At 40.2% G+C, this 19,847-nt stretch overlaps 1 protein-coding gene across 1 annotated transcript in view; it reads left to right on the forward strand.

Annotated features, from left to right (window-relative positions):
- The window catches only part of ELAPOR2 (endosome-lysosome associated apoptosis and autophagy regulator family member 2), a 192,671-nt gene that overhangs the window by 164,792 nt on the left and 8,032 nt on the right, over positions 1-19,847 (forward strand). Inside the window, exons 19-21 of the mRNA XM_062179066.1 lie at positions 12,721-12,847; positions 17,820-17,998; positions 18,957-19,122. Coding sequence (XP_062035050.1) covers positions 12,721-12,847; positions 17,820-17,998; positions 18,957-19,122 — 472 coding nt within the window. The remainder of the gene's footprint in view (positions 1-12,720; positions 12,848-17,819; positions 17,999-18,956; positions 19,123-19,847) is intronic.

Consider the following 19,847-nt stretch of genomic DNA (forward strand, 5'->3'; position numbering starts at 1 on the left):
TTCCCGAGATGTCAAAGTGGAAGGGAATCACTAGCTGAAGACAGCATCGCCCATAGCAGAGCTTGCCAGTCTTATGCCCAGCCACGGGGGAACCCCAGGAAGCCCACACAAGCCTCGTGTGGCCTGGCACTCTCCCTCTGTCTTCTGAGATGAACTCTAGAAACGCACATACAATCCAGACAAGTGTACTTGAACTCTGAAATTTGCATGAAGGTTTGGCACAACAAGTATTTAATAATAGGTTGAATATTAGATCATGATAGTTGATCAGAAAATATTCTTTTCTATGAGCTCGTAACATGAGCCAAGGAGATTCTGCTTTAGGAAAGATGATTTACTCAAAAGATGGCATGAGCAGCTAGCTCATTGCTCAGTCCTTGAGTGCCCCAGGAGATCTCATTGCTCAGTCTACGAATGCCCCCGGGAGATGTATCCCATTTTAGATTCCTTCCTAAAAGGAAATTCACTTGTGAATTTCACACATGTGTAATTCTTAGTGCCAGTGCCATCCCAGCTCAGAAGGCAGTAACAGAAGCAAGGTAAGGAAGGTAGCAAGTCTGTTCCTTGTTTATCCATAACCCCAAATTGAGGTCTGACTGGTTGTCCATTGAATCAGTGTTTTCTCTACTTCAGATTCACAGCAAATCTAATGATATGAGGACCCCAGCCTTGCATATCCCAGCTCTCTGCAACTGTGCCTCTTTAGACATTTACTCACTGGTTTCTATGGTGATCACAGAGCCCAAAAATGGTAAAGGAAGCCCAACTACGGTTTTCTCTTCATTCCAGCTTTAGCAAGCTGGAGGGAGGCAGGAGGAGATGGTGGCGGCATAGGTAATGAACGAAAAAGGTATTTCATACATTTGGCAGTAAACAATTTGCTGATTTTACTGTTTGCTTTTTTGTTCTTCGCTTGGTAGGAGAATTTTTTTCTTGCCTTCTACTTTGATTTCACAAATGAGCACTATTGAAATTGTTATTGCTTCATAGATCCTTGTCATGCCACAGAGGAGGCCCAATTCCAACTGTGAAACTTAGGCTCATAACAAAGGATCAAATTTGATGTTCCACATGATTCATTGGGCTAAAAAATGAAAGAATTGAGTCTAAAATGCTTTCAGCCTAAGAATGTCTTTAAAAAGTGAAGTTTACCAGCTGGCGCCATGGCTCATCAGGCTAATCCTCCGCCTGCGGCACTGGCACCCCAGGTTCTAGTCCTGGTTGGGTTACCGATTCTGTCCCAGTTGCTCCTCTTCCAGTCCAGCTCTCTGCTGTGGCCCGGGAAAGCAGTGGAGGATGGCCCAAGTCCTTGGGCCCTGCACCCGCATGGGAGACCAGGAGGAAGCGCCTGGCTCCTGGTTTCGGATTGGTGCAGTGCGCCGGCCCTAGCGGCTATTTGGGGGGTGAACCAATGGAACGAAGACCTTTCTCTCTGTCTCTCTCTTTCACTGTCTAACTCTGCCTGTCAAAGAAAAAAAAAAAAGTGAAGTCTACCAAGCAAAGGCACTGAATCATTGCGGTGTTTTGACACCTAATGGCAGCTTAATAGATTACATCACTGTCTTGATTTTTTTGTTATTGTGGTTTCTGTAGCTCTATCCATTCTTTCAAAAGTGATATGCATTATTAATAGTATTTTATGTTTTTACAGTACTTTAAATTCTCAGTGTGTTCTCTTGTTTTATCTGTTATCACCAACCTATGAGAGAATATAGCAGGCATTCAGTTTTGACAAATTACAAAAGTGAGGCAATGGAGAGATGAGGAGGAAGAGTCTAGTTATTTGTGGAAAAGCCCACAATCATGTGAAAGTTGATTTAAAATTGTAACCAAAGTTTTCAGAACTTTTTACAAAGCTGATTGATAGTCTCCTTTTTCTTCTTTTTTCCTTTTTCTTAATATAAAGATTACAGATTCCTTGTATTTCATAGGTATAGTTCTTTTTTTGCCCCAGAAACCTTTTATTTAAGGTATACAAACTTTATGCATTTCATAAATACAACTTTAGGAACATAGTGATTCTTCCCACCATACCTGCCCTCCTACCTGATCTCCCACCCTTCTTCCTTCTCCCTCTCCTATTCTTATTCTTATTCTTTTGCTAAAATCTATTTTCAATTAACTTTATACAAAGAAGATGATACTAAGAGTTCAACAAATAGTATGAAAAAAAAACTGTTCCTCAACAATTTTTTGATTTCTGTTTTGATTTCTTCTATAACCCACTGTTCATTCAGGAGCATGTTGTTCAGGCTCCAAGTGTTTGCATATGTTTTAGAGATTCTTGACTTGTTGATTTCTAGTTTCATTCCATTGTGGTCAGAGAAGATGCATGGTATGATTTCGATTTTTTTTTGAGTTGGCTGAGACTTGCTTTGTGGCCTAGCCTGTGGTATATTTGGTATATTCTAGAGAAAGTTCCATGCACTGGTGAGAATGTATATTCTCAACTATAGGATGAAAAGTTCTGTAGATATCCGTTAGGTCCATTTGCTCTGTAATGTCGATTAATTGTTCTTTACTTGCTGATTTTCTGTATGGTTGATCTGTCCATTGCTGAAAGTGGGGTATTGAAGTCTCTCATTACTATTGTATGGGAATCTATGTCTCTCTTTAGATCCATTTCTTTTAAAAAGCCGGTGCCCTGTAATTAGGTGCACATACCTTTATTATAGGCATATCTTCCTGTTAAATTGATCCCTTAATCATTACATAGTGCCCTTCTTTGTCTCTTAAGTTTTTGTGTGAAAGTCTATTTTGTCTGATACCAGGATGGCTACCCCATATCTATTTTGGTTTCTGTTAGCATAGAATATCTTTTTCTATCCTTTTACTTTCAGTGTGTGTGTGGTGTGTGTATCTTTGTTGGTAACATGTTTCTTGTAGGCAACAGGTAGATGGTTTTTGTTTTTTAATCCATTCAGCCAGTCTGTATCTTTTAACTAGAGAGTTGAGGCCATTCACATTCAAGGTGACTCTTGATAAAGAACAACTTGGCCCTGTCATTTTTCTATAAATATTCCTATTTTTTGCTTTGGATTTCCTTTATACCTTTACTGGGAAATTTTCTGCCTTTACTTTCTTTCATAGTGATGACCATGTTTCCTTGTTTCTGTGTGTAGCAAATCCTTAAGTATCTTTTCTAAGGCTGGATGAATGGTGACAAATTCTTTCAATTTCTGTTTGTTATGGAAGATCTTTATCTCACCTTCATTCATAAATGAGAACTTTGCAGGTAATAGTATTCTGGGTTGACAGTTTTTTTCTCTTAAGACTTGGAATATATCTCACCATTCTTTCCTAGCCTATAGGGTTTTTGATGAGAAGTCAGCTGTGAGTCTAATTGGAGATCCTCTGAAAGGAATCCGGCATTTCTCTTATGCACATTTTAGAATCTTTTCTTTATGTTTTACTGTGGTGAGTTTTATTACAATGTGTCATGTTGAAGATCTTTGCTGGTCATGTTTGTTAGGAGTTCTGTGTGCTTCCTCTACTTGGTCATCCATTTCTTTCTCAAATTGGGAACGTTTCTGTAATGTTTAGACTGAAAAGGTTAATCTATTCTCTATTTCCACGTTTCAGGAACTCCTAAGACCCATATGTTGGGTTGTTTGATAGTATCCCATAAATCTCCAACACCATTTTTTAGTTTTCTATTTTCTTCTTTTTTTTTTGGTCTGATTGTAAAATTTCCAGAAATTGGTCTTCTACATCAGATATTCTTTGTTTTGCCTCACCAAATCTGTTGTTAAGGCTTTCCACTGCATTTTTTATGTGTTCCATTGAATTCTTTATTTCTAATATTTCATTTTCATTTCCCTTTAAAATCTTAATTTCATGGGAGAAATTTTCATTCATGTCTTATATGGACTTCTTTAACTCATGGATTTGCTTCTGATTACTTTTAAGTAATCTTATGATCAATTTTTTGAATTCCACTTCTGGCATTTCTGTAATCTCTTTGTTTTCACATTCTAGTATTGAAATGTTGTGTTCTTTGGAGGCATCATATTGCCTTCCTTATTTTTGTTTCTTGAATTGCTGTGTTTATTTTTAGCATTTGTGGAAATAGTTGGATCCTCTCCCCCCCCCCCCCCACTGTGATGGCTTTTATCTTTGGACTATGTCTCTGTGGATTAGTGGAATGCCTGCTCTTTAGTGAATACCCTGAGGTGTGTGCTGGGTGTGACCAGGAAGCTTCATTCAGTGCTTCAGGGTGAGGGGAGTGTCCAAGGTGACACCCAAATTGGGCATGATAAATCTCTTTTTTTTTATTTTATTAAGGGGGGAGGTTTCTTCAGCTCTGTTGACATAGTCTCATGCTCACCTCCTCTCCTCCAAGGAGACCTGTGCATAGTCATTAGCCCCAGTGAGTATATTTGTTTGCTCTGGCACAAGACTGCACAAAGTCTCCGTATGGTACTTTGTAGGAGCACAGATCTCACAGCAATGGCCCTCTCCAGGAAATCAGTGAGCTCCAAGTGTGTGGAGCTGTCCACAGTGACTGCTCAAAGTCCTAGCCACACCCTGTGCCCTCTCATGTAGCCACAGTGTTTTCACAGTCCTAGCACACAAGACTCCCACAGTCACAAGTACCCAAATCCCTGTCAATTCCTCTAGCCAGACTCGGGCATCTCCTCTCAACTGGTTGCTGGGCATGCAGACACAAGCTGGCACTGCTGTTATGTATGTCCAAAATGGCACCTGCCCCCTCTCTGCTAGTTACAGGATGTCAGTGCCAGTTGGTCAGGGATAGAGAAATGTGCCCCCCCCCTTTTTTCCCTCTAGGTTGCCAGGTGTACTGTCCCCCATAGGGCTCCAAGCTGGACTCATGCCAGGCTCTTCCTGCAGCTTTATTGCCAGTGACTTGGAATGCTGAAGTCTGGTCCCACCTCACTCTCCAGAGCTGGTGCTGAGGTTCTTAGATGCTGGGGTCCTCAGATGCATGGAGTTGTGTGTATCCACACCCTCCATGTAGATCTACAGTGTCCTTCTAATTTGTGTGGAATATTCTCTGCCATTTTTTCCCTAACTCTCCTTGAGATTGCACTCTCTATATGTTTTTTTTTTTTTAAACTATATTCTAGACTAGAGCAGTAAGCAGCTTCCCTATTCTACCATCTTCCCAAGTCCTCCCAGGTATGGTTCTAAGAAAATTGTACTTCCCTCCCCTCCTTTCCCCCTCCCTCAATAACCCTACTTCATTCCTTTTTTTTCTTTATTTTTTGCAAAGACATGCTTCCAATCCACTCTATAATCATGAACTTAATTGACCACTAACCATAATATCCAACAATTGAAAAGTAGCAAGACCACAGTTCCATGGGAGAATAAACAAGGACTAAAAACAACAATCATATCACAATATGTCCATTTCACTCCTATACTATTTTTGGTATTCTATATTAACTGCTGCATATCAGAGAAAACATATGATATTTGTCTTTTAGGGACTGGATTATTTCACTAAGTATAATTGTTTCCAGTTGCATTCATTTTATTGCAAAATACAGGATTTCATTCTTTTTTTTATTGCTGAGTAGTGTTCCATAGTGTTTCAATACCACAGTTTCTTTATCCAGTCATCAGTTGATGGACATCTCAGTTGATTCTGTACCTTAGCTATTGAGAATTGAGCTGCCATAAATGTGAGGGTACAGGTAACTCTTTCATATGCTGATTTAATTTCCTTTGGGTAAATTCCCAGGAGTGAGTCATATGTTAGATCTATTTTCAGATTTCTAAGGAATCTCTGTACTGTCTTCCATAATGGTTGTACTGTTGACATTCCCACCAGCAGTGGATTAGGGCACCTTTTCCCCCATATCCTTGCCAGAATTTATTGTTTTTTTATTTATTTATTTTTTTATTTTTGGGTAATAGCTATTCTAACTGAGGTGAGGTGAGACCTCATTGTGGTTTTTATTTGCATTTTCCTGAAGGCTAGTGATCCTGAGCATCTTTTCATGTGTCTGTTGGCCATTTGAATTTCTATTTTTTTTAGATTTATTTATTTTACTTGAAAGTTAGAGTTACTCAGAGAGAGGAGAGGAAGAGAGAGAGAGAGAGAGAGAGGGAGGGAGGGAGGGAGGGAGAGAGAGGATGTTAGGTCATCTATCGCTGGTTCATTCCCAACTGGCTGCAATGGCCGGAGCTGAGCCTATCCAAAGCCAGGAGCCAGGAGCTTCCTCTGGGTCTCCCATGAGGGTTCAGGGGCCCAAGGACTTGGGCCATCCTTTACTTCTTTCTCTGCCATATACATGTTTTTAGAGACAAAGACAGAAGGAACTTTTTCATTCACTGGTTCACTCCCCAAATGCTGCAACAGCCAAGGATTGACTAGGCTGAAGTTAGGAACCAGGCCATAGCAGAGAGCTGGATCAGAAGTGGATCAGCTGGGTCTCGAACTGGCGCCCATATGGAATGCTGGCACTGCAGGTGGTGGCCTTACCTGTTATGCCACAGTGCCAGCCTCCATTTGAATTTCATCCTTTGAAAAATTCCTGTTCATGTCCTTTGCCCATTTCTTAATTGGATTATTTGTTTTGTTGTTGAGTTTCTTGAGCTCTTCATAGATTATGAATTTCAATCCTTTATCATTTTCATAGTTTGCAGATATTTTCTCCCATTCTGTCAGTTGCTTCTTCACATTTGTTGAGCTATTTTTTATATCAAACCTTAACAAGCTAATTCTTCTCTCTTCTCAAGAAAAAGCTTGTTTTTTTATCCTATAAAACATCTCTTTGTCAAAAAATATAAAGTAGAAAATAGTTTGGGGATGCGAGATTTGAGCTGGAAAGATATGTTTTGCTAAATGATCTGAAAAAGTGTAATTAGTTTTAAAGTTGCAAATTATTTTTATGCAAATAATAATTGTATTCTTAGAAACTTTTTAAATTGTTTATTCAATTTTTACTCCTTTTATTTTTTTTTGGACAGGCATTTAGACAGTGAGAGAGAGACAGAGAGAAAGGTCTTCCTTTTCCTTTAGTTCACCCCCCAATGGCCGCTACGGCCAGCTTGCTTCGGCCGGCGCGCTGCGCCAATCCAAAGCCAGGAGGAACCAGGTGCTTCTTCCTGGTCTCCCATGAGGGTGCACGGCCCAAGCATTTGAGCCATCCTCCACTGCCTTCCTGGGCCACAGCAGAGAGCTAGACTGGAAGAGGAGCAACCGGGACAGAATCCAGTGCCCCAACTGGGACTAGAACTCCGGGGTGCCAGCGTCGCAGGCAGAGGATTAGCCTAGTGAGCCGTGGTGCTGGCCTGTTTATTCAATTTTTAAAAGGAAGAATTTTGAGTTGCTTTTATCAATTTAGTAGAAGGAAAGTAGGGGAGTATTTTCTGTGGCATAGTTTTCTGTGTTGTGCTTGCCTTTTTTTAAACTCTACTTTTTGTTTACTTGCAAGTTGATTATTTTATGTTGACATAAACTTGTGTGCATATATTGTGTTGACGTAATATTTGATGTGTATATACCTTGTGGTGTGACTAAATCTGGCTAATTACAAATGGTCATTTTGTGATGAGATTTTAGAGAGAACACCATATCCAGCTCAGCTTAGTATTTTCAGTATTTTTTTCCTCCCTCCTTCCCTTCCTCCTCATCCTCCTCCTCCCTCCTCTTTCCCTCCTTCCCTCCTTCCCTGCTTCCTTCCTCCCTCCCTCCCTCCCTCCCTCCCTCACTTCCTTCCTTCCTTCCTTCCTTCCTTCCTTCCTTCCTTCCTTCCTCTCTCCCTCCCCATACCTGATTTATTTATTTACTTGTTTGTTTTTAGAGACAGAGACAGAAGGAACTTTTTCATTCACTGGTTCACTCCCCAAATGCTGCAACAGCCAAGGATTGACTAGGCTGAAGTTAGGAACCAGTACCTCAGCTGGGCTCTACCATGATGGGGGCAGGGTTTCAACTACTTGAACTGTCACCTGCTGCTTCTGGGGTGTGTATTAGCAGGAAACTGAAATTTGATGTAGACTCAGGACTTGAAACCAGACCCCCCAATATGGAATGTAGGTATCCCCAGTGGCATTTGGAGTCTGTGCCAAAAGCCCACCCCAGCGTTTTTCATGTATGTTAACTATAGTCACCATTTTGTACAACAAATCTTTTTCTTTTTTTCTTATTCTGAATGTGCTTATTACTACCTTTTTGCCAACAGAGAAATTCAGGCTGATAAGAGTTAAGCCATTTTCCCAAAGAGTCGCCATTCACTGTTGCTCTCAGCTGTGATACATAATGCTGTGCTTCTGTTACAGTGTGTTATGCAAAGTATTGCTTTGATTTGCAGCCCACCTATGTCTGCTTAGTCTGTAGAACACACTCACACTTTGGAAAGATAGGAATGTAGAAATGTCAATTTTTAGGAACACAGTATTTTTAGTGATTATATTCTAGGGTACCTTGAAATAACATTTAGTTAACTAAAACTAAAATTTATTGGAAGGCTGAAAATGTAGACCATTTATCATTAGAAAGACACTGAAAACAATTTGAGAGTTGTGTTTTTTGAAGTTTATTATTATTGTTTTTTATTGTCTTTTTTGCTGTTACATATTTCGGGACCCTTGTATTTAGCATCAGCAAAAGTCTGCAGGGAGTTTCCAGGGCAGAGCATGTGTTTATGTGGCTTGGTGTAAGGGAGCTGGACGCATTGTAGAAAAATGAAAGGAACAATTCTCCCCCTATTTTTTTTTTTAATTTTTTGACAGAGTGGACAGTGAGAGAGAGAGAGAGAGAGAAAGGTCTTCCTTTGCTGTTGGTTCACCCTCCAATGGCCGCCGCTGCCGGCGCGCTGCGGCCATTGCACTGTGCTGATCCAAAGGCAGGATCCAGGTGCTTCTCCTGGTCTCCCATGGGGTGCAGGGCCCAAGCACTTGGGCCATCCTCCACTGCACTCCCTGGCCACAGCAGAGAGCTGGCCTGGAAGAGGGGCAACTGGGACAGAATCCGGCGCCCCAACCGGGACTAGAACCCTGGGGGGGCCGGCGCCGCAGGCAGAGGATTAGCCTATTGAGCCGCGGCGCCGGCCTCTCCCCCTAATTTTTAATGAATCCATGAACAAAGCAACCATTCTCATTAGAACCTTTACCAATAGCTTCTGGCAGTCAGTAAGGATTGTCTACACAGTATTCTGAGTTCTGAGCCATGAGGTGTTCATCTGTTCCTAAAATGAAAGAGTAAGTTGATATAATAGGCTCACCCACCAGAAAGCAGAGTTACAGACAGTCTCCATCAGGGGCTGGCATCATGGTTTAGTAGGTTAAGCCTCTACTTGGGCTGATAGCAGCCCATATGGGAGTGCTAGTTTGAGTCTCAGCTACTCCGCTGCTCATCTAGCTCCATGCAAATGTGCCTGCCAAAGCAGTGCAAGATCACCCAAGTCCTTGGCCTCTACTGACCACATGGGAAACCTGGATGTAGTTCCAGACTCCTGACTCAGCTCTGGGTGTGTGGCCTTTTGGGGAGTGAACCAGTGGATGTAAGATCTCTCTCTATCTTTCTGTCTCTGTCACTTTTTGTGGGTAATCCTGGGAGACTGCCTGCCGAGCCCATGCAAGAGGTTAAGAGGGCATGGCACACCATGTCCCCCCACCCCCCCGGGAGAAACCCTGATAAAGGCTCAGTACACTGGGACCCCCACACATGACCTGGCTGCTGGCAGGTGCCAGGGACCCCAGGCACATTTCCCCCGCCTCCACTTCTTGTTGAAGGGCCTTGTAATTGTCAACTAGGTAAACAACTCCTGGGTGTGGCCCAGACCCATAAAGACCACATGGAAGGCTACCTAGAGTACATGACCTTCAAGCTGATTGGAGAAATGTAGAGGTGCCAGTATCTGCTTTATCCTATAAAATTAATGTTGCTACCCTGAGCTAGCTATGCCCCCTCTGCCTGCACTTTGAAAGCTTGTGCCTGATTGTTAATGAATGGACATGTTCACGGAAACTGTCTCTGGTGCTTCTTGTCGAAAAATGCTGTCGCCCCACCATCCTGACAGTGTGGGCCTCGCAGGACGAGTCCACAGCTCTGCCTTTCAAATAAATAAAAAAAAAGCCTTTTTAAAAAGTCTCTCTCAGACCCTGTCTTTTGGTTCGTTCAGTGTGAACCCGCCTTTGTCTAAGTTCTTCCGTCATTTGTAATGTGGTGAAGGTTGCCGCCTCTGGAAGTGTACTAAGACCAAGGAGACCAGGACTGCAAAGTCCTGTGCATTGCTGAGCTGTGTGTTGGCCTGTGTGTTCACTTTAGATAATTGTGTGATCGTATCTTTGCTCTCTAGAAGTCCCTTGTCCTGTGCATTATTCTGTTCTATAAAGTACCTTGCCCAAACGTGTTAGCTCAGACAGAAATCACACCTCCTTAATATATAGGGCCTTCTACCAGCTACATCCTGCCTGCGTGCACAGTAACCCCTTGACACGAACTCCAGCAACAACCCACATGAACTTCTGCACTGCTCGTCACACCAGTTCATCTCTCTGCACTTCATCTCTGTTTTCTCCCTTTGTTCTGGCCGATTCCTGTTGAATATCTCAGACTCGTTTATTAATCACTTCCACCACCAGGCCTTTCTAGAACTTCTTTTGTCATTATTTAGGTCTATCTTTTAAACTTTTTATTACTTATTTTTAAGAATTTTTGGTTTATGCAGCACTTTTTTATGCACTATTTTAACACTGATATATGGTGAAAACTGACAGACCAGGCAATTAGCCTTTCTATTTCCTTATCTTTGTGTTTGGAGCCTACCAGCTGCTGTCTTCCAGTGCATAATATATTATTGTAAAGCACAGTCCCCATTGTGCTATGGAACAAAAGAACCTGTTACTTCTGTCTTATTGCGTTTTGTACCTGTTGCCCAACCTCCCTCCTTTCTCCTCCACCCTTCTCACTCATACATCTTTCCCAACCTAGGTGTCTATCAGTGGATGAATGGATAAAGAAAGTGTGCTATATATAATATCCAATAATATGGAATATTATTCAGTCATAGAAATGAATGATATTCTGTCATTTACAACAGAATAGATGGAAATGGAAATCATTATATTAGTGACAGAAGCCAAAAACAGACATTATACTGCATATTCGCTCTCATGAGTGACAGTGAAAAAGTCAATCTGAGCTTTAAAAAGTGATTTCCTTTAAATTAAAAAAAAACAGCATTATACAGATATAATTTACATACCATGCAATTCACCCATTTAAAACATACAATTCAGTGTTTTTATGTTTCTTAAAGTTTTTTTTAAGATTTATTTATTTGAAAGGCGAAGTTACAGAGAGGCAGAGGCACAGAAGAGAGAGAGAGAGAGAGAGAGAAACAGAGGTCTTCCATCTGCTGTTTCACTCTCCAAATGGCCACACAATGGCTGGAGCTGGGCCAATCTGAAACCAGGAGCCAGGAGCTTCTTCCGGGTCTCCCACACAGGTGCAGGGGCCCAAGGACTTGAGGCATCTTCTACTGCCTTCCCATGCCATAACAGAGAGCTGGATCGGAAGTGAAGCATCTGGGACTCGAACTGGCACCCATATGGGATGCTGGTACTGCAGACAGCGGCTTTACCCACTACGCTACAGCACCAGCTGCACAATTCAGTGTTATTAATGTATTTGCAGGGGATTTGTGCTGTGGCCTAGTAGGTTAAGCCTCCGCCCATGGCACCAGCATCCCATATGGGAGCCAGTTTGAGTCCCAGCTGCTCCACTTCTAATCCAGCTCCCTGCTAATGTACCTAGGAAAGCAGCAGAGCATGGTCCAAGTGCTTGAGCCCCTGCACCCATGTGGGAGACCCAGATGAAGCTCCTGGCTCCTGGCTTCAAATTGGCCTATGTCCAGCCATTTGGGGAGTGAACCAGCAGTTGGAAGACTTCTCTTCTCTGTCTCTTCTTCTCTCTGTCTGTAACTGTACCTCTCAAATAAATAAATAAATATTTAGAAAATGTGTTCACAGATGAGTACAAATATCACCACATTTCAATTTTAGGATATTTCATCACCTCTGAAAGAAACTCTGAACCCTTTGGCTATCACCTCCCTATACTCTAGACCCCCTTCCAGTCCTGAACATCCACTAATATACTTGTGTCTCTACAGATTTCCCAATGCTGAACTTTCATATGAATAGCATAATGTAATGTGTGGAATTCTGTGACTGCTTTTCTTGACTTAGCATATTGTCAGGGTATATCTAAGATGTCTTGAGTACTTGTAATGCATTCCTTTCCTTGGCTGAAAGATACCCCATTGTTCAGATATATTGCATTTTGTTTATCCATTCACCTATTGATGAATGTCTGGGCTCTTCCCACCTTCTAACTGTTACGAATAATGTTGCTGCGAACATTTATGTGCAGGTTTTTGTGTGGACATGTTTTTTTTTTTTTTCTTTTTTCCTCTTGGGAATAGACGTGGGAGTAGATTCCCGGGTCATATGGTAACCCTATGTTTAGTTGTTTGAGGAACTGCCAGGCTCTTCCAAAGCAGCCACACTACTTTACATCCACATCAGCAGTGTAGGAAGGTTCCAGATGTCCCTGCCCCCTGCTCCTCCTCGCAGTACTTGTTGTTACCTGCATTTCTGACTCCACCCATCCTTGTGGATACAAAATGTTCTCTCATCCTGGTTTCATCTCTCTTAGACGTTGCTCCGTGTGTGTTTCCCCGATGTCCAGCCGGTACCCAGCCGTTGTTTGGTGTGAACTGAATGTGTTGTTTATTTCAGCCGGTGCCCGGCAGGAACCTGTGATGGGTGCACCTTCTATTTCCTGTGGGAGAGCGCCGAGGCTTGCCCTCTGTGCACACAGCACGACTACCATGAGATAGAGGGCGCTTGCAAGAGAGGCTTCCAGGTAAGGGCTGCCCCAGCGAAGCAGAACTGTGTCACTGGAGAAGTAATTGGTTAATCTAGCATTGCTCAGGTCACAAGCGTGGCTAAAGTTTCTAGTTCACTTGATGCTAATGTGATGCTAATAGGCTTTCATAATCCAGTCTGGTGACTAAACTGCCACATTCTGGGTTAGCTGCAGATGTGCACTGTTGCTAAGGAAAATGAATCATGGCATGGCAGGGGAACTTTTGGCCAAAGATCTTTACCTGGATTACAAAGACATGATGTCATGAAACAAACATAGGATTTATGTAATGCAATTATAATTAAGATGGGGGCTTGTGTTTCAGGCCACATGAGACATGTCTAGGAAGTAAAACACATGCATATGTATAGAATCAACCTCTTCCTGTCGATTTTGCCATCACATGCTTTGCCTATTTGTTGTTTGCTTTCTTCAAGCTGCAATTCTACTCTATGTTTCTTTTTTGTATTTCACATATTAGAATTTCTCTTCTCATTAATTTTTTTTAAAAAACAAGATTTTTTGCTATTGACAGATATTCTATTATTTATTTCATTTGGGATTTGATACTTCCTCTGTTATGTATTTGAGGAAAAGCTGAAAACATTCTTTTAATTTGCCTATATGAGAGGCAGAGAGAAGGAGAGGGAGGGGGAGAGGGAGGAAGAAAGAGAAAGAGAGAGAGAGGAAGAGAAAGAGAGAGAGAGAGAGAGAGAGAGAGAGGAGAGAACGGGGTTGTTTCCTGTTCCATTGGTTCACTTCAGAAATGCCAGGTCAAAGCTGGGAGCACAGAACTCAGCCTGGTTCTCCCACATTTGTGGCAGGAACCCAAATATGTGCTGTCTCCTGGGGTCACATTGGCAGCCAGCTGACATCAGAAGCAGAGCTGGGAGTAGAACCCATTGCTCTACTATGGGATGTGGGTGTCCCACATGGAATCTCAATTGCTTGTCAAATGCCTGTCTCCCTCTCCTCCCAACCAGTGTCTTTATTGCTACAATAAATGCCTGCAACCTATCATATTTAGATATCAAGCTTGAAAATATTTGTGAGATGACATTGAACACCAACTAGAAAAATAAGAATGTCACTTCACAGTTTGTGTGCCCCCCTTAGTGAGTCCTGTTGCAACTACAGACAAGTGGCTATGACATGGGAGGCGGGCATGGCCACCTTCAATCTCTGAATAAAACACTTCAGAGTCAGCTCCTTGAGCTCCATTTGTCAGTGACAACTTTTGCTGTGTTTTCCATTATGTTTCAGTGAATAAGGATAGATTTCTTTGAATACTAAAGCTTTGTGATAGAAAAAAAGTGATTGCAAAATGTTGCAAAGGATATAGTTTAGCTTTTAAAAATTTTTATTAATTAATTAACTCATTTGTTAGAGAGAGAGAGAGAGAGAGAGAGAGAGAGATCTTCCATATGCTGCTTCACTTGCCAAATGCCCACAGCACCGCAGACTGGGCAGGGTGAAGCTAGGAACCAGGAGTTCAATCTGGGTCCCTTGAGAGGGTGTAGTGACCCTAGAATTTTCGCAGTCACCTACTGCCTTCCAGGGTGCTCATTTACAGGAAGCTGGAATGGAGATGGAGCTAGGACTTGATGCTAGGTACTCCAAAATATGGGATGCAAGCAGATGCCTAGCCCTTTTAAAAATAGTTTAAAATTGATTTATATTTATGTATTTGAAAGACAGAGATGAATACAGAAAGGGGGGGGGGATCATTTAGTTTTTTAGCCATTCTGCCCTTTTGGCCCTCTTTCTTGTTCCATTCTTACTTTTTCACTGTATTCTGATTGTACATTTCCTCAGTTCTGTAAATATGTCAAAAACACCTGTGTATGAAGTTAAATTTATAGAATACTAGTCCTCCATGAATAGCTAATATAAACAAAGAGCTGTACAGCTTCTGATAAAAGTGCTCTTATCAAATTGGATCTCAAAAATCTATACCAGGTTCTAAGTGTGCATTAACTGTTACTTTTAAATGTCAAGCAGTAGTAAAGATTCAAAGAGATACTATGTTATCTCTAAGAAATGTTTTAAGATTTATCATTAAACTTATCTTAACCCTGTTTACAAAATACCACTACATGCTGTAAGAGTAAAATTTTCAGCAGCAGTGTCACCCATTTTCTTGTTTTCAGATGATATGAAGTTTGAATGAAGGGATAAGTCTTTCTAATTAATAATTATAGAATGACTAAGAAATTTTAGCAATAGTTTGATCTTTTTTTCTTTGGTGCTATTTGAGAAGCTTATTTAAAAAGTAAGTGTTCTGGGTATGCAAGTCTCTTAAGATTTGAAGTGTTAAGATGTTGTTTGTTATAAGTTTGTGATTGGATATCAGGGCTTGCCATTACCATTGTGTGTGGTGCATTTGAAAAAAAAAAAAAACAACAAGTAAACTCTTGCACAATCTTTTGTCTTGTTAGAATGCACTTCAAACAAAGTTAATGCCTGATGACTGAAGCATAGATTTTTCTTTATTATTATTTACATTTGAAGTGCAACAGTCATATTTTCATTTCTAATCTCATTTTTAAATAAAAATAGTGTTACTTACTTTAAATGCAATTCCTATACATTAAGTTTAATGAGAATATTAGAATTGTCATGTACTGAAAATTCAATCACAAATATCCTCTTCAAAAAATGTTCAGAAATTGGACTTGCCCCAAATGATGGAGTTAGAATCGTGCCAGGGGATTCCAATACAATCCCATCAAGGTGGCATGTACCAATGCCATCTTACTAGTCCAGGTGATCAATTTCAGTTCACAATTGATCACACTGATAGATTTAAGAGTCAAAGGGATCACACAAATAAGACTAGTGTCTGCTAATACTAACTGATAAAACTAAAAAGGGAGAGAAGGATCCAACATGGGAAGAGGGAGACACAGCAGACTCATAGAATGGCAGATGTCCTAAACAGCACTCTGGCCTCAGAATCAGCCCTTAAGGCATTTGGATCTGGCTGAAGAACCTATGAGAGTATTTTAGGCATGGAAAGCCAAGACACTCTGGGAAAAAAAAAAAGAAGAAGAAGAAGAAGACCTAAATGAAGGATCTCAGCGAGTGTGATCCCAGTGGAAAGAACGGGGCCATCAAAGAAGGAGGTACCTTTCTCTGAAGGGAGGAGAGAACTTCCACTTTGACTATGACCCTGTTGGAATAAGATCAAAGTCAGCAAACCCTAAAGGCTTCCATAGCCTCGGCAACCCATGACTAGAGCCTAGGGAGATTACTGACGCCATAAACAAGAGTGTCAAATTGTTAAATCAACATCAAGAGTCACTGTGTACTTACGTCCCATGTGGGATCTGTCCTTAATGGGTTGTCCAATGTGAAGTAATGATATAGCTAGTACTGAAACAGTATTTTTACACTTTGTGTTTACGTGTGGGTGCAAACTGATGAAATCTTTACTTAGTACATACTGAATCGATCTTCTGTATATAAAGATAATTGAAAATGAAAAAAAAAACTTGGTGTTAAATTGGAAATTACATAGAAAATCAATCAATTTTTTTTAAAAAAATCATGTAGGATCTCTGTCATTAATGTGCTGTACACTGTTATTTAATGCTATAACTAGTACTCCAACAGTATTTTTTCACTTTGTGTTGCTATGTGGGGGCAAACTGTTGAAATCTTTATATATACTAAACGGATTTTCTGTATATAAAGAGAATTGAAAATGAATCTTGATGTGAATGGAAGGGGAGAGGGAGCGGGAAAGGGGAGGGTTGCGGGTGGGAGGGCAGTTATGGGGGGGGAAGCCATTGTAATCCATAAGCTGTACTTTGGAAATTTATATTCATTAAATAAAAGATAAAAAATGTGCAGAAAGTTCTTACTGGAAACTTAATTGAACCTTTTTTTCAAAATAAATGAGATTCTACTACACTTTCATGACTCACTGCAAGAATATATATATATATATATAATATGTACATATATATATATGTACACACACACACATATATATAGTCATGAAGTCAAACATTAGGTTATATTGTTCTCTTATACTGTTGATAAAAAAGACCATCATTCAACAGAACAATCTGTTGAGATTAAGCAAACATTTTTGTTTGGGTCAAGTAATGTCAATGGATGTAAACTTTTTTTCTCCATGCCTACTGGTCTTTGTATCTGCTGATCTACATAAGGAACTATGCATAGCAGTTTGATTTTCCTTTCTTGATTGGCCTCATTTGATCTGTTTGTTTTTAAACATTGATGGTTGAGACCCAGTGTATTGATTGTATTGTTCACTAGTTAGTTGTAACTTAGCATTTTGAAAGCTCTAATTGCCCCAATCATGGGATTAAATCACACTCTTGGAAGACAAGAGTACCTGGTGTGGGTAGTAACGATCCAGAAAAACACTGTCCTTGTTTTGGCATTGGAATAAGGGAGCAGTCTGTGTATCTACCCCACACCAGACACACAGAGCTGCTGGCCCTGGCACATAACATGCCCTGGGTCAAGGCTTCTCTTTCGCCAGGGAGAGGCTTGTTGGGGAAATGAACCTACACAATGGGAGAGAGGAAAGTGAAGGCCATTCCAATTAATCATATTAAGCACCCTAATATTTCATTCCAAAGGATTCTCAAGAGGTCAGGGGTCATAAAAACATGAGGAAAACAGCTCCAATGATGTGTCCAGATGGGATAATTTTTATTCTACAACCTCAGCTGATGTAGTGAGCTATTCTGATGCCTTCATTTGGTTTGTGTTTTCATTCGTTATTTCCTGATTCATCCTCTTTTGTATCTCTTTTTTGTAGAGCTTCTGTTAAATATATGTCTGGATCATCCTGTTAGCCCAGGATGAGTAAAAAATTAGCAAAATCCTTTCTTATCATACCTGAGAGATTGCCCTTGTAACAAATCTAGCTCTCACAATTGACTCTGGATATAATTCTAATGTTATCTATGTTATCTGTGTTTTTTAAAAGGAAACCTTATATGTATGGAATGACCCCAAATGGTGCATCAAAGGAATTTCTTTGCCAGAGAAAAAATTGTCAACCTGTGAAACAGTTGACTTTTGGCTGAAAGTTGGTGCAGGGGTGGGAGCCTTCACAGCTGTTTTGCTAGTGGCTCTTACTTGCTACTTCTGGAAAAAGAATCAAAAGTAAGTAAGCACATTGGAATGATCATAGAGGAACTAGAGGGACCACCTGGTTTTGGGAACAAAAAATATCTAATCATTATATCCAGTGGACACAAGCAGTCCTTCTAGGGAGGGAGTTATAGCAAAGCAGAAAGCAAGCAGAAGAAATGATTGCTGCTCTGATGATAGGAAAATCATAGAACATTACAGGTCATTGAAATAGAACTGTTTATTATACAGCAAAGCACATTGGAGGCTTTCTGGTACTCAGGTGGATGGGAGCAGAGCTGGTGTTGAAGGACAGATTTTCTGTCTGTGTCTGTTTTTCTTTTGATGACATCATGCTGTCTTCTTGCCCCACTTCTTTTTCTGTTTGCAAAGAAACAGACTAAACATATAAGCAAACATTACTTTTATTTACTCCATGTCTTCAAGAATCCGGATCGAATACTGAGTCTACCCCCTGGATATATATTGACTTGTGATATGACTTGGACCTTTTCAAATCTCAGGCTGTGGATAAAAATATATTATGTAGGGGTAAGGAATAAATCATATAGAGAGACATTGAAGATTGAATCACTTTGCCTATCTGATATTCTTATTTTTTTTAATCAAACTTTGGAAAACCCTGTAGTGAGCTGACTTCCAAATATTTATAAATTAAGAAAAATGCACTCACATTGCATCGTTTTTGTTTTAGTTTCCAAAAGTTTGTCACAATTGAACAATCAGTCTGTGCAATGTAATGGTAGATTTAAGTGTGTTGAACTGATTCTCTGTCATCCTGGGAAGTGTTTGTATAAGATGGTTGATAAATGAGAACACATTTGCCAGTGCTGTTGGTGAAGGAAATTTGCTATGGAACAACTACTACCAGACAATTGGATGAGCTGGCATTTGGCTACGTAAAATAAGTATTAATTTACATGAAAATAAGCGGTCACTGTATTATTTATTTATTTTGTTTATTACTTAGACTGGAGTACAAATATTCCAAGTTGGTAATGACGACTAACTCAAAAGAGTGTGAGCTCCCAGCTGCAGACAGCTGCGCTATTATGGAAGGAGAAGACAATGAAGAAGAGGTTGTGTATTCCAATAAACAGTCGCTGCTGGGAAAACTCAAATCCTTGACCACAAAGGTGAGAGTGGAACTCTAACGTGGCATTACTGAGCGATTATAAACTAGGGAGCATTCATGAAAGCTCTGTCATTCAGCAAATTTATGGATCAGTGAGTGTTTATCCAACAGAAATACTCTTAGAAGTGTGTGATGTAAAGATAAGAACAGCACAGTTTTTATTGATTAGTAGAAACAGCCATCAGTAGGAGTTAAGTGACAAGTTTTTTATATACCACAGTGTGCAACTGTGTATAAGCTGTTTAAAAACTGGGATATCTGTATGTACTGATAAGTCCATGGACCCAAGATAAAGTGACAACAAGTAGACTATATTTCCATTAAATATACATTTATGTTATTATTTGTGTAGCAATTAACAGTAGCATTTTTTGGGACTAGTGAATTAATGGCAATATATAGACTTTTGAAGTCATACATTTCTGTAACATTTGAGTTTTCACAAATTAGTATGTTATTTTCTAAATTAAAAAGCAAAAAAATTTAATAAAACTTTCAGGTTCATCCATAATTTTTTGTTTTTATTTTACAAGATTGTTTTACCTGGAGGAAACAAAAGTTTTATAAACTATCGAGAGACTTAAGGTGACACATCAGGTGCCATCATGTTTGTTGTCTTTGGAATGACTACTCTCTCCAAAAATAACATGGAACCTTAAGCATTGTTTGAAAACACATTTTATTGAATTATTCACCATTGACTTAAAACTTGTGAAATTACCATGC

Source organism: Lepus europaeus, chromosome 20, assembly GCF_033115175.1.
Source record: "Lepus europaeus isolate LE1 chromosome 20, mLepTim1.pri, whole genome shotgun sequence".
Classification (NCBI taxonomy): domain Eukaryota; kingdom Metazoa; phylum Chordata; class Mammalia; order Lagomorpha; family Leporidae; genus Lepus; species Lepus europaeus.